The sequence below is a fragment of the Xyrauchen texanus genome, chromosome 40 (assembly GCF_025860055.1).
Source record: "Xyrauchen texanus isolate HMW12.3.18 chromosome 40, RBS_HiC_50CHRs, whole genome shotgun sequence".
Taxonomy (NCBI): Eukaryota; Metazoa; Chordata; class Actinopteri; order Cypriniformes; family Catostomidae; genus Xyrauchen; species Xyrauchen texanus.
The window spans coordinates 4,351,865-4,365,829 of record NC_068315.1 but is presented as its reverse complement, the minus strand read 5'-3'; the positions used below and the strand labels follow the sequence as shown (position 1 = coordinate 4,365,829).

Genomic DNA, 13,965 nt, shown 5'->3' with positions numbered 1-13,965 from the left:
ATTTGGCAGACGCTTTTATCCAAAGCGACTTACAGTGCACTTATTACAGGGACAATCCCCCCAGAGCAACCTGGAGTTAAGGGCCTTGCCCAAGGGCCCAGCAGTGGCATCTTGGTGGTGCTGGGGCTTGAACCCCCGACCTTCTGGTCAGTAACCCTGAGCCTCAACCACTGAGCCACCACTGCCCCATATCAGAATGCAATTGTTATCAGTGGTACCCAGAAATCCTTGATGGGACGCTATTGACAGGGGTTTAGCAAGGATTTCTGGGCCCCCTAACTGTATATTGCTCTGGGCCCCTTACCTATTAAAACAAAATACAGTTTTGAATTTGTTGTGGGGCCTCTGGATCTTTCACCCCACTAGCTATGTCCCAGGATACTGATAAACAGGAGTGTGATCCACCACACAGTCCAACCAGAATGAGTAAAAGTGGAAAGGTAAAATGCCCAAACCAGTGTGTTCGGCCCACTAGTTTAAATGATAAGCCAGAATAATGTCATTAATAATAGACCATTTAAGTATTAGGTATTAAGTAATAAAAATGAGCGTTGTATCTATGTTATGGTAGGTTTTACTAGCTATAGAGCTTTGAAATTGACACCATCCAGAGGGATTCTTTAACTGGACTTATATGGCAATCAAACTGGTATATTGTATTAATCGTTGGTCGAGCTACACCTTAATAGTGACTGTTGAAATAGGAATAATTACCTCTCGTCGCCCGTTGTGCACACAGTTGGTTCCAGAAGGGTATACAACGGTCTGACCCTGTGATCTGCAAGACGGGGTGTGCGGTGCCAGTGCTCGGCTCGGAGGCGCTTGACTCACGCTGGAGAAGTCGATCACGCTCAAAGTCTCGCTGAAATGATCTCTCTGGTCATCCACGCGCACCTTGGTGTTCCTCCTCACAGAGCTGGGACTGTACGATTCAAAATTCAGGGTTTTGTTCTCAAAAGCCCCTTCGATATTACAGAACATGCCTCCGAACTTCACTCGGGGTTTGGGGCTGTCTGTGCCAAGTCTGGAGAGCAGGGAACCTTGGTCATCATCCTGGGGAAGGACTCTTCTCTCAGCCATGGCTCTGTTCTTGGAGAAAAAAATGGGAAGCTCGTTTGAAGAACGTTGTATTGACTATTGTATTGTGTATTCCAGGACACACTCATCCCATGTGCGGCACACAGACTTCTGTCAGAGACAGTAATCAGGTACTTTTATAGGAGCTGTCCAGGGAGGCGTGGTGCTGAAATCCTCCAGTCACTGGATTAGGAAAGACTGGAGCATGAAGTATTAATAAAATGTATTATTTTTTATTGTTGTTAAGTTTTTCAAAATGTGCATTGCTATACTTTTGAAGCTTTTTTTGGTCACTTTATTTTACAGCGTTCATGATACTGTGTATTTAGGTAATTACTGAGTAATACTAATGAACAACATGCATTAATTGTGTAATTATTTTCTAGAGCAGCTTGTATGTACATATTGTTGTTATTTCTATATTAATAAATATGTGTAACATGTAATATGTCTTACTCGGACCTGTAAAATAGTGATGCACTTTTTTGCAGTTCAAGTTGTCAATTTTCAACCCAAAGAAAACATGAAATTCATAACTTAAAAAAAAAAAAAATTAATAATCACAATATTAGTTGAAACTACTGTTTGTCATGTAAAATATATTTGAAAATGTTTCACTCACATGTATTATGGTAAACTAAGGAAAATCACTGTTACATGGTTATATTTAAAGTCCTTATTTTTTTATTTAAAATGTTATTTATTTTCTCTCAAAAGCATTTAAAGCCAACATGAAAACAAATATTACATTTCTAAGAACTCCGCACATACACTTTAAAATATTTAAACATTTAATGGAAAATTTGTATTTTAGATTCTGTGACTGATTACCTTTTTAATTTGTCACAATTTTTAAATACATTAATTACTATTTATTTTATTATTAGTTTTTATTTTTTTGCAATTCAGGTTGTCAAATGTCAACCCCAAGAAAACGTCATAATAATCATGATTCAAATATTTGTAATATCTGTGCAAAATACCTGGAAAATATATTTGAAAAATGTTTTTGATGATAATAATTAAGTACGCTTGCATTCCAGGTCTATGGAAAATTACTGTTTACTTGAAATTTAGAGCATTAAATAAAACATTTCTATAAATAAAACTACAAATATTTCTGTTCATGTCTAAGAATGTAGAGTGGTGGTGGCGTAGTGGGCTAAAGCGCTGAGCTAGTAATCAGAAGGTCGCTGGTTTGATCCCCACTACCAGCACCATTGTGTCCTTGAGCAAGGTACTTAACTCCAGGTTGCTCCGGGGGGGATTGTCCCGGTAATAAGTGCACTGTAAGTCGCTTTGGATAAAAGCATCAGCCAAATGCATAAATGTAAATGTGACACTTCTATTTTAAACTATACTTTTACAATATTTTTCTTTTTATCATCTGGCATATCCTTATTTGACCCATACGCAATTGTATGTTTTCATGCAATATTTTAGATGCCTGATTCTGATATTTTCATCCTTTAAATATCACGTAGCACCTCACTTACCCACTTATTTACAAAATAATATAATTGCAAGATGTAAAATAGAACAATCTTGTCTTCAAAAGCAGTCTTCAAAATAATTTTAATAATGAGATCTTTTTCTACTCTTAGTCATTGTAAGACAATGTTTTTATATATTGATTATATAACTAACATGTAAATAAAACATGTAACACATTTTGATGTTAAACAGACAGATCCTAAAGGCACTACAGATGTCTTTTACATTGTGTCTGGTCTCATCTGTGCATGTGGAGATTTGGGAAAGCCCATCTGGAGTTTGAAGATGTGCCCAAAAGAAAGGGAATCCTGCCACACATGCTAAAAGCCTCTGGGAATAAATGAGCTAAAAACACTTTCAAGACAGCATGAGTCATATAAAAGCACACAATGGCAGAACTCTAACTATAGCCAGAGGAGAAAGAGGTTTACACTTCATTTAATCTGACACATGTACATGTAAAAGATACATGTTGGTTAATTCCCATTTGCAGAGAAATGTGTAACATTCTCAATTCTGCAAACAAACAAATCTACTAACAGTATCAGACCACAGTTTCATTCCATATCAAATACCCCTAAAATCATATCATATAGCAAAAATGAGTTTTTGCTGCATGTTCTGCTTGCATTTGGAAGGAGCAAAGCTGTACCTTCAAAGTCCATGATCGAATTTTTAAAAGCTCAAAGGACCCCTGGGTACCTGTGAGCCACATCTCATATATTCCGGAAACATTCTGCTTCCCTGGTTCTCTTTGATTGTAAGGCAGTGGCATTTCTTAGTAGTAGCTGTAACAGAGTGGGATGGATAAGTCAGCCAGAGGCAGAAAACCTAGATTTGACTAAATCTCCTCTCCTCCATTAGTTTCTCACTTTCTCCATAGGAGAGTTGAATTTAGCAGACAGGAAAGTATATTAGCTGCCTGACAAGAATGTCTATTAGTTTAACTCCTAAAATAACAAACTCAGTGGTCTATCAAGACAGGAGTTTAATAGACTGTTTGTTGTCACTATTTTATTTTTTGTTGATGTCCTTGAGCAAATCTCCTCTAGATGCATTTTCATGGATACCGCTACACAAAAAATAGCAGTATAAAGAATCCTGCCAACAGAGATTCAAAAAACCCTTTGAATTGAGAGGAACAGATCACCCCAAATTATTTACGTACCCTCATGATAGGCATAATTGTTAGGCTGTTAAGCTCCAAAAATGACAAAAAGTAGGATGATGTGTAAACTGGGCCATCAGGTGAAAATTGCCAGATAAGGTTGGAGTCTCATAGTTCTTTAAGATTTAATATCCAGTCACGCCTAAGCTATTTTATTAGCAAAACTGTGAATTAGCTTATTATAGCACCACATTGTGGTCGATTCTCACAAAATGTATGCATACAATGTATATTGCATACAAAGTTTCATGACTATCAGACATTCAGAAATGAATTTGTTGGCTACAGAATTCTGAATTACTGATGGCGGCCATTTCTGTTGATTTGTCTGTGTGATATTTATAGGATATGTTAGGATTGTTAGTGCTTGCATCAAAGAAGATGCAATACACTGTCAACTTCCACAATCAAATGGTTGCGGATAAAGTACAGATTTTTAGTTGGTGTGCATACTGCGGGCAGAATTGGACGAAACTCTGCAAGCTTCGTCAAAATGTTCTGTTGTCAAAGTATACAAAATGTAGTTAAAATTACCAAATTTTCTTTAAAAAATCTAGACTTTGTTCTTGGACCCCTAAATATTCCTCACCGTTCTCGCTGTTGTTGGCATGCCAGTGATTACCGCTCCAAATGCCAATGCTGGCATGCATGCCATAGGTTGCCAACACCTGCTCTACTGTATGTATGAGACGGAATATTTCTTAGACTAACTTTTCACAGTATAAAGAGTGTTGGGAAAGTTACTTTAAAAAAAGGAATCCATTACAGATTACTTATCTAAAACTGTAATCAGATTACAGATTACTTACCGGAAAGCCTTGCGTGCCTCTGTCCTCTAGACAGGGCTTGGAACACGCTGACACCGTGCTCGGTGAGATTGATTGTGAGCGCATGAAAATTGTAAATGCTTCGCTCTTGGCTCGCTTTCATTTTCCAATTGAAGAAAAAAAAAACACTCTGCAGCGTTCGTTCACTCATCTGCCGTCGCCTCCATGTGTGTCCTCTATGGTGGTTTGTTATAGAGTTCATGCTCATCAGCGGACACAACAACGCAAATTGAAGTACTAACATAGGAACTTTAAATACTTAAAAATGATTTATACTTATTCTCATTCTAATATTATTGTCTTCGCAATAAATGTGTAATCCAAGTAATACAATTTTATTCATGTCAGAAACTGTAATCAGATTTCTTAAATTTAAAAAGTAACAGATACATTACTGCATTACCGCAAAATGCTAAATAGTAGTGTAACACGTTACAAGCAAGGAGTTTAACTGTGAAAAGCACACAATATTTGGATAAATACATTTAAAATGAAAAAGGAAACAAAAACTTCTCTTGGGATTACCTGAGTTTGAAGCTTTTCAAAGGCACTTATTGGAGATTTACATCATTCACTTTTCAATCAAAAGACAAAGACCCAGAAAAATCCTCTTAGTTTTTCAGTCTCCCTCAGAGAATTTATTAGAAATACTGCTCATGTACATTAGAAAACCAGACATGTTTAAATTTCAGTTCCACTTCTAACTTAGCACAGTAAAGGGCTAGCACCACCACGCCAACACCAGGACGTGCCACCGGGATCCAAAGTAGAGTGAGTGTAAACAGTGGGATGAAGGGTTTTACCGGAACACCTTTCATTCCCATCAGGCTTCCAAAGGGAAGCAGCCTCCAGCAACCACCTGCTTAGCAGGGAAAGAGAGCATTTCAATTTAAGAGTCTTTAAATTCCACACGCAAAGAAGTCACACAAAGTAACGTTTAAAAGGTCAGGAGGTTAAAAACAGTTAGAGTCCAGAAGATACAGAGAGCACCATATTCCATTAGACGTAGATCATGAAGAGGCCAGTTTATGTTGATGTGAACAGTTTAAAGTCTTGTATCAGCACAGAATTGATGGCAGGAACCTCTGATGGCAGAAGTGTGTCCACTCCTCTGTTACAGAATAGAGAACACTTGAAGCCTGTGTCCTGCACCAAAAAAAACACAACATTAAACCCTTGTGACTGAACCCTTATTTACTAATTATTGCGTGCTTTGCCTATCTGTGTTTTGGTCTGTCTGCATGTCTGTTTTTATCTATCTATCTGTCTATCTATCTGTCTGTCTGTCTATCTGTCTCCCCACCCGTCCATCCATCCATCCATCCATCCGGCGGGCGGTCGGTCGGTCGGTCAGTCTATCTATCTAACTGTCTATCTTTCTGTCTGTCTGTCTGTCTGTCTATCTATCTATCTGACTGTCTGTCTGTCTATTTGTCCATCCATCCATCCGACGGTCTGTCTGTCTGTCTATTTGACTGTCTCTGTCTGCCCGCCCATCCATCCATCCATCCGACGGTCTGTCTGTCTGTCTATTTGACTGTCTCTGTCTGCCCGCCCGTCCATCCATCCATCCGATGGTCTGTTTGTCTATCCATCCATCGGTCTGTCTGTCTGTCTGTCTATCTATCTGTCTATCTGTCCGCCCGCCCGCCCATCCATCCATCCGATGGTCTGTCTGTCTATCTGACTGTCTCTGTCTGCCCGCCCGCCCGTCCGTCCGTCGTCCATCCATCCATCCATCCGACGATCTGTCTGTCTATCCGTCTGTCTGTCTGTCTGTCTATCTATCTATCTGTCTATCTGTCTGCCCGCCCATCCATCCATCCATCCATACATCCATCCATCTGACGGTCGGTCTGTCTATCTATCTATCTGACTGTCTGTCTATCTGTCTGTCTCTTTCTGCCCGCCTGTCCATCCATTCATTCATCCATCCATCCGACGGTCTGTTTGTCTATCCATCCGTCGGTCTGTCTGTCTGTCTGTCTATCTATCTCTCTGTCTATCTGTCCGCCCGCCCATCCATCCATCCATCTGATGGTCTGTCTGTCTGTCTGTCTTTCTATCTATCTATCTGTCCGCCTGCCCATCCATCCATCCATCCATCCATCCGATGGTCTGTCTGTCTGTCTGTCTGTCTATCTGACTGTCTCTGTCTGCCCGCCCACCTGTCCGTCCGTCCGTCCCATCCACCCATCCATCAATCCATCCGACGATCTGTCTGTCTATCCGTCAGTCTGTCTGTATGTCTGTCTGTCTATCTATCTATCTGTCTATCTGTCTGCCCGCCCATCCATCCTCCATCCAACGGTCTGTCTGTCTGTCTGTCTGACTGTCTAATTGTCTCTGTTCCGCCCGTCCATCCATCCATCCGTCCATCCATCCGACGGTCTGTCTGTCTGTCTATCCGTCCGTCGGTCGGTCTGTCTGTCTGCCTGTCTATCTTTTTCTAAGTACACAAGGCATCTAACTTTCAAACATCCAACTGTTTTAAACTGTCAAGTCTTTGTCAAGCCAACAGACAAACTTTCCTTTTCTATTTTATAATGTCTTTATAGTAATAACAATAACTATGGTGTTTTGGTAGAAAATATGGTTATCACTGTATTTTACTTTGCTAGGGGATGATTAAATGGCTATACTTTGTAAGAAGACAAAGAAAAAAATGATATACTGTAGAAATACTGCAGGATAATATATCATAGACTTTTCTCATAAATCAAGTTTTCATAAAATTTCATCTTATTATCTGGTGTACATGAAGTATATGTTTTACCGGGGTTCACTAAGCCACGCATCACCCTTTGCTCTCCGGAAGAGCTACGACCAAAGAATGAAGGCTAAAGAAAAAAACAAAAATAAAAACAAAAACTGAACATAGGAACGAAAAATAAGACAACAGAACAAAGAGAAGAGAATGAACATTAATTTAGACAGAGATACAGATATTATTGGTAAAGATGGTTATGTAGACCTTGCAAGATAAAAAATAAAAATTGTTCAGTCTTAACGTGTACCTTTTCTTCTAGTTCCTTTATTTGTCGTTTCTGTGTCTCTATCCATTCTTCCAACTCTTTTATTCTCTGTCAAGAAGAAAACAGATTATTAGGGATTTTAACAAAATACTGAACATTGTTCAAAGGCAAGAACATGCTAATCAAGCCATTTCATGGGCTCTTTATGTGTCTTACTTAAAACAAGATTTCAAGTCATAAACAAGTACCGCTTGAGCATGTTGAAGCAGCTCCATCCTCTCTCTAAGTATCTGCGCATCTCTCTCTCGTAATTCACTGAGGACCTGCCTCTTCCACTGACTGACAGCTTCTCTAAGCGAATCACGGTCCTGTTCGGTCAGGAGCTCAGATACCTTGCCACCAGTCTCTTCTCGTTGCAGAGCATCAAACAGCATTGCCTCTAACTCAAGGATACGCTGATAGAGAAACAAGAGAGAGGAAACAGGGGTGTGGGCATGTAATGACAAACATTTACTACCAGGGGGCACAGGAAAGCAGAAATGCACCTAACTTCAGATCACTTATGCTCTGCAGTGCTTGAGAATAAAACCCTATTGTTTATTGGATTTTGGGAAAGCTTTACATCGACATGTGATCTCTCAAACCCAAAAGGTCTTACCTTATGTGCCTGATCCAAAGACTGTTTCCTGTAGTCTAATTCCTCATCTAAATATCCTTTCTGTTTGCTAAAGTGCTCCTTCAGAGGAAAGGACCGAAAGAAATGTATTATTACAGCATACTGGATTAGCCAAAGCCATCTTGCATATTTAAGAGGAATAATCCCACAAACTAAAAAAAGAAAAGAAAAGCCATTATGTATGGACAGTGTGATTCTCAGGGTGGTTACACATTTAAAATATACATGAAACGTAAATAAACTCAAATGTGTCATAAAAGGTTTTACAGTAATGAGAACATGAGAATCGATCCCACACCCATTGTCAGGTGTGAATATTTATTGTTCATTTATAATCATTTAACCCTTGATGTTCTTATTGCCTGACCACCTTCGTGGTCTAAACGTTGTTTGTCTAATCCAGGGGTACTCAATAGGCAGACTCCGGTCTGAATCAGGACCGAAGGACAAATCTTTGTGCTAGTTATCTGACACCTGGCTAATTGTATATGTGCGCGGAGCGGGAATAAAGCACGCTCAGGGATACACGATTATTCCCTAGCACTGAATGCGCTTGTGGCAAGGAGGAGGGTGGGGCCGGGCCGTGATGACACATACCCGGCCCCTAATCAGGCTAATCAAGCCCACGAGAGGGATAAAGGCGCCTGAGGTGGCAGTTCAGCAGAGAGAGAGAGAGAGAGCTAAAGACAGCTGCCCTGTATGCGTTTGTGTTATATATCTTTTGCTTTAAGTTAATCATTAAATTATCATTTATATTGACAAGCTGGTTCTCGCCGCCTCCTTACCTTTTACCCTGTTACATTGGTGCCGAATCCTGGGAAGGAGGACGGATGCACTGTAGTAGAGTCCTCGCCACTACCATCCACCCCAAAGGAGCAGCCGCCTCCATCCGCCGGGGGACTGAGGAGCCCAGCCACCTGAAAGCGGAGGAATGACCACTGACCACTAGAGGAGGAGGGGCTTCCTACCGACCACCAGCTGCGGTTGTCCCACTGCCAGGGGCGGAGGAGACCTCTACCGGCCACATAAACGCCGGGGTCAAAGATAAGACCGCCGTCCGCGAGCAGGGAGGGGCTCACTGCTGACTGCCTGGAGCGGGAGAACCGCTGCTAGTGGTGGAGAAGACCCCTACCATCCACCAAAACGCGGTAGGGAGTTCAGTCCACCAGGGGCCGGAGGACTGCCTTGATACACCCGGGGAGGAGCGTCTGACATCCACAAGAGGGATTCACAAGATGAATCAATGAATGCACGAATCAAGCCACGTACAAGTTTATCCTGGAAGAAAACTTGCTTCCTTCTGCTCTGACAATGTTCCCCAACACTGAGAATTGTTTTTTGCAGCAGGACAATGCTCCATGCCACACAGACAGGTCAATCAAGGTGTGGATGGAGGACCACCAGATCAAGACACTGTCATGGCCAGCCCAATTTCCAGACCTGAACCCCATTTAAACCACTGGAATGTGATCAAGAGGAAGATGGATGGCCACAAGCCATCAAAAAAAGCCGAGCTGCTTGAATTTTTTGCACCAGTAGCGGCAAAATGTGACCCAACAGCAATGTGAAAGACTGGTAGAGAGCATGCCAAGACGCATGAAAGCTTTGATTGAAAATCAGGTTTATTACACCAAATATTGATTTCTGAAATGTTCATAAGTTCAAACATTAGTATTGTGTTGTTTAATAATGAATATGAACTTGTTTTCTTTGCATTATTTGAGGTCAGAAAACACTGCATCTTTTGCCTATTTTCACCAGTTGTCATTTTCTGTAAATAAATGCTCTAAATGACAATATTTTCATTTGGAAAATATATAGTATGTATACGTATATATATATATATATATATATATATATAATATGAGTTTTGTGAGATCCACACAACTCAAAGGAACTTATGGAAATGTGTGATGGCCTTAAGGATGCATTTACCTTTTCACTTTCAATGTCAAACATTTTTTGTTGTAATCCAGATTTGGTGACCTCGATGTCCTCTAACCACTGGACAAAACAAAGACAACAATAAAGCATTCAATAAAGCATTCAATAAAATATCATGCAAGAAATGGACATTAAATAATTAAAGGAAAAACAAAAAACAAAAAAAACATTAATGCATACCTTTTCTGCTAAGGTTAATACCGTTCTGGCATGAATAACCACCACTTGCTCCTCATTAGTGAGATTCTGTGTGTCATACAGTGAAAGACGAGATATCAGTGACAGAAATATGCATGTAGTTTCTTACACCCAGACATGTCTAAACACACACATTTACATATGAAATCAACATACACTTACGGCGTTATCCCCCAAAATGTCAAGTTTCTTCATCAGTTCTATAATCACAATGTCCTGTATGGTGAGAAAAAGGGAACAATTTTACTAAGGAATATTAAACAGATTATATCAGTGTTGAATCAATGATTGTCCAAGTGGTAATATCAGTTCCACCCGACTAAATTAAATAAACACTGGAGTCATATGTGATCATTTATGTGATTTTGGGAGCTATGTCTGATCCCCATTAAATTGTATTGTTTGGACCTACAGAGCTATAACATTCTTCTTGTTTGTGTTCTGCTAAAGAGAGAACGTCAAACACATCTGGGATGGCATTAGGGTGAGTAAATGATAAGATCATTTTCATTTTTAGGTGAACTATCCCTTTAAATAATAAGGGCGACCAGGACACGTTGTCACACACTATGGGCTAAGTTGTCAAAATGGGAACCTGTTTTATGAAGCACCAAATGTTTCATGACATTGTCAAAATGGAAAAGATAACATAATATATATACAGTATATACTCCGATCAGCCACAACATTAAAACCACCTGCCTAATATTGTGTAGGTATTGTGCTGCAAAAACAGTGCCATTCTTCTCACCACAATTGTACAGAGCGGTTATCTGAGTTACCGTAGACTTTGTCAGTTCGAACCCGTCTGGCCATTCTCTGATGACGTCTTTTATCAACACGACATTTCCGTCCACAGAACTGCCACTCATTAGATGTTTTTTGCACCATTTAGAGTAAATTCTAGAGACTTTTGTGTGTGAAACGTAGCGTAAAGCTGACAATTTATTATCACATCATAAGAAAGTGTTTCTTTGCACTTTGGATTGCATCATTTATATGTATAAATGTTTTCCATCTAAAAGGACTAAATATTAAATGAAACAAATGACAATAAAATGCAAAGTAATCTTTTCAGTAATCAAAATACTTTAACAATGATTTAAATTGTAACTGTAGTGGAATATATTTACTTATATTTTGTATTTTAAATATGTAATCCCATTACATGTATTCTGTTACTCCCCAACACTGTTTATATATATATATATATATATATATATATATATATATATATATATATATATATATATATATTAGAGGTTTCAATCGTTTAAAATTAATTAAATTAATTAAATCGCAATTACTCACATATACAAATATTTGCAGAGAAAGCCCCTCATATAACAATAATTCAATATATAATGATGAATTAATTATACATAGTTATCTTTATAAATAAAAAATATTCAGATAATTAAAATGCATTACATTCTTGTAGCAGAAGAGTTCATTATTGATAAGACAATACAAAAGTGGCTTTAGAATACAATGTATTTTATTAATATTATTTTTTTAATAGAATTCTTTTATTGTGGTCACACATTATACACACAATTTTTTGCATATATACAGTGAAATGTATTAGTTTTCACATATCCCAGCTAAGCTGGGGTCAGAGTGCAGGGTCAGCCATGATACGGCGCCCCTGGAGCAGATAGGATTAAGGGCCTTTCTCAAGGCATCTTGGTGGTGTTGGGGTTTGAACCCCTGACCTTCTGGTCAGTAACCCTGAGCATCAACCACTGAGCCACCACTGCCCCATACTACCATATTATTGATCATAAGCCAATCATTGACAGCGATCCATTTCACAAGTGAATTTGTCAATCAGTTGGAGATTTATTATGAGGGCTTGTTTAAGAGCCCGTCAATTTACACCTGCGTCAGACATGCTTGTGTAGCGTCTCAGGTGCGTTGTGTCATAAACATAAAATGTTTAGGTCACTGTTTCAAGTTAAATATAGTTTAATACTCAATCTTTAAACACATCTTAAGATCCCTTAGTTTGAATCTGCACTCCTTCAAGAGTTTTGAACGCAAGAATGTAACGCATATTTGTGTTGTCCTGCCTACTGAAGTGTTTTCTTCACTGTATAAACTGTGCGTTGCTCATACAGTTGAAGTTTTACTTACTGCCCTCTGGAGTAAACAGGTGGTACTACAAGCTTGCATTTCTCAGGAATCTTCCTTATTATGGTCCGGGGGCATTGTGATTAATTGTGTACATTTTTTTGAACGTGTTATTTTTTATAAAATTAATCGCACTGAATTAACGTGTTAAACCGACAGCCCTAATATATATATATATATATATATATATATATATATATATATATATATATGTGTATATCAAACCATTGTGTTAGCCAACAGAAACTGCAATTAGTGAATTGCATAAAATTGCAGCATGTGACAACTTGCCCCAACCTTAAATTCATTAAAAATACCCTTGTTCTGAGAACACAGTTCATACTTTTGGTTAAAATCAATCTTGATTATATAGTTGGCCCATTGCCTTAACATATCCCAGTGTGTACCCAAGAACTTTTACAAAAGCAATAAATTAATAAAACATAAATAAATGCATTTCTGTTAAATATATTAATTAATTATAAAAATAATTTAAAAATACAAGAACATTAATAAACATGTCAAATAAACAATTATTATAAATAAATTAAAAATATAAAGATTCAATAAAACAGTATGAAACAAATCGAATAGAAAATAGAATTTTATATTTCTAAACAAAATTATAAAATATACAATTATTCATTATAAAATAATTCATATTAATAATTAAATAATACAGTATATAATACATTGAATACAATAATAATTATAATAACAAAATTATTATAATTAAATATACAATTATTGATTCTAATTATAGTTATAATAATAATAAAAAAACAGCATAAAATAAATTGAATCAAAAATAAAAATAATTTCACACAAAAAAAATGTGCTTATGTAAAACTGTTTTGAACTAAGTGAAAACAAGCATATGTGCAATTTTAAGAACAGAACAAACAACTTAATAGTTACTGATCCATGAAAAACTGGCATTTTGTTGGGGTAACTCACAGTAACGCCCTCTGCCTCACAGTAGATCTGTAGGGCACTCATGCCCGCTGCAAAATGAATGTTCTGGAAGTTTATGGTTGGAGATCTTCTCTCTCTTTCCTAGAGAAAAAAAGAGCATCATTGGCATCAAACCTCAGACAATGTGAAGGAGCTTCACTGTAAAACGAAGCAACAAGCTCTGTAATGCTTTAAAGAGTTTTTACAAGTCATATAAAAATATGATAATTCATTCAAATGCTCTTACAAAAGGTGATTCACCATTCTTCTGTTCCCACATATACATTTATTTTCTGAAATACTTGCACAAATGTAATAAATGATGGAGTAAACACTCACTTCCAGTTCAAGAATTCTGAACTCCAAGAGTTCATTTTGGTCTTTTGCATCCTGAATTTCATTTTTCAATCGTGATTCCTCTGTCTCCATGTTTTTAAGCTGTAAGTGGAACAAAAAGGCACACAAGATAATATTGAGAGTAATATACTATTTGGCATGAAAACCTAACAAGATAACAAA

The 13,965-nt window shown here is 37.9% G+C and overlaps 1 protein-coding gene across 6 annotated transcripts in view; it reads right to left on the bottom strand.

Annotated features, from left to right (window-relative positions):
• Positions 1 to 5,178: 5,178 nt before the first annotated feature.
• LOC127633831 (janus kinase and microtubule-interacting protein 3-like) overlaps positions 5,179 to 13,965 on the bottom strand; it is a 49,036-nt gene continuing 40,249 nt past the window's right edge. For 2 of the 6 annotated variants that reach the window (XM_052113165.1, XM_052113167.1), the window contains 10 exons: positions 13,786 to 13,884; positions 13,450 to 13,548; positions 10,516 to 10,575; positions 10,342 to 10,407; positions 10,153 to 10,221; positions 8,200 to 8,277; positions 7,790 to 7,996; positions 7,584 to 7,649; positions 7,343 to 7,406; positions 5,179 to 5,712 (listed from right to left, as the gene is read on the bottom strand). In XM_052113165.1, coding sequence (XP_051969125.1) covers positions 5,681 to 5,712; positions 7,343 to 7,406; positions 7,584 to 7,649; positions 7,790 to 7,996; positions 8,200 to 8,277; positions 10,153 to 10,221; positions 10,342 to 10,407; positions 10,516 to 10,575; positions 13,450 to 13,548; positions 13,786 to 13,884 — 840 coding nt within the window. In that variant the 3' untranslated portion in view covers positions 5,179 to 5,680. Of the gene's footprint in view, positions 5,713 to 7,342; positions 7,438 to 7,583; positions 7,650 to 7,789; positions 7,997 to 8,199; positions 8,278 to 10,152; positions 10,222 to 10,341; positions 10,408 to 10,515; positions 10,576 to 13,449; positions 13,549 to 13,785; positions 13,885 to 13,965 lie in introns of all 6 variants that reach the window. The other 4 variants (XM_052113169.1, XM_052113170.1, XM_052113168.1 and 1 more) reach the window with 3 other exon arrangements.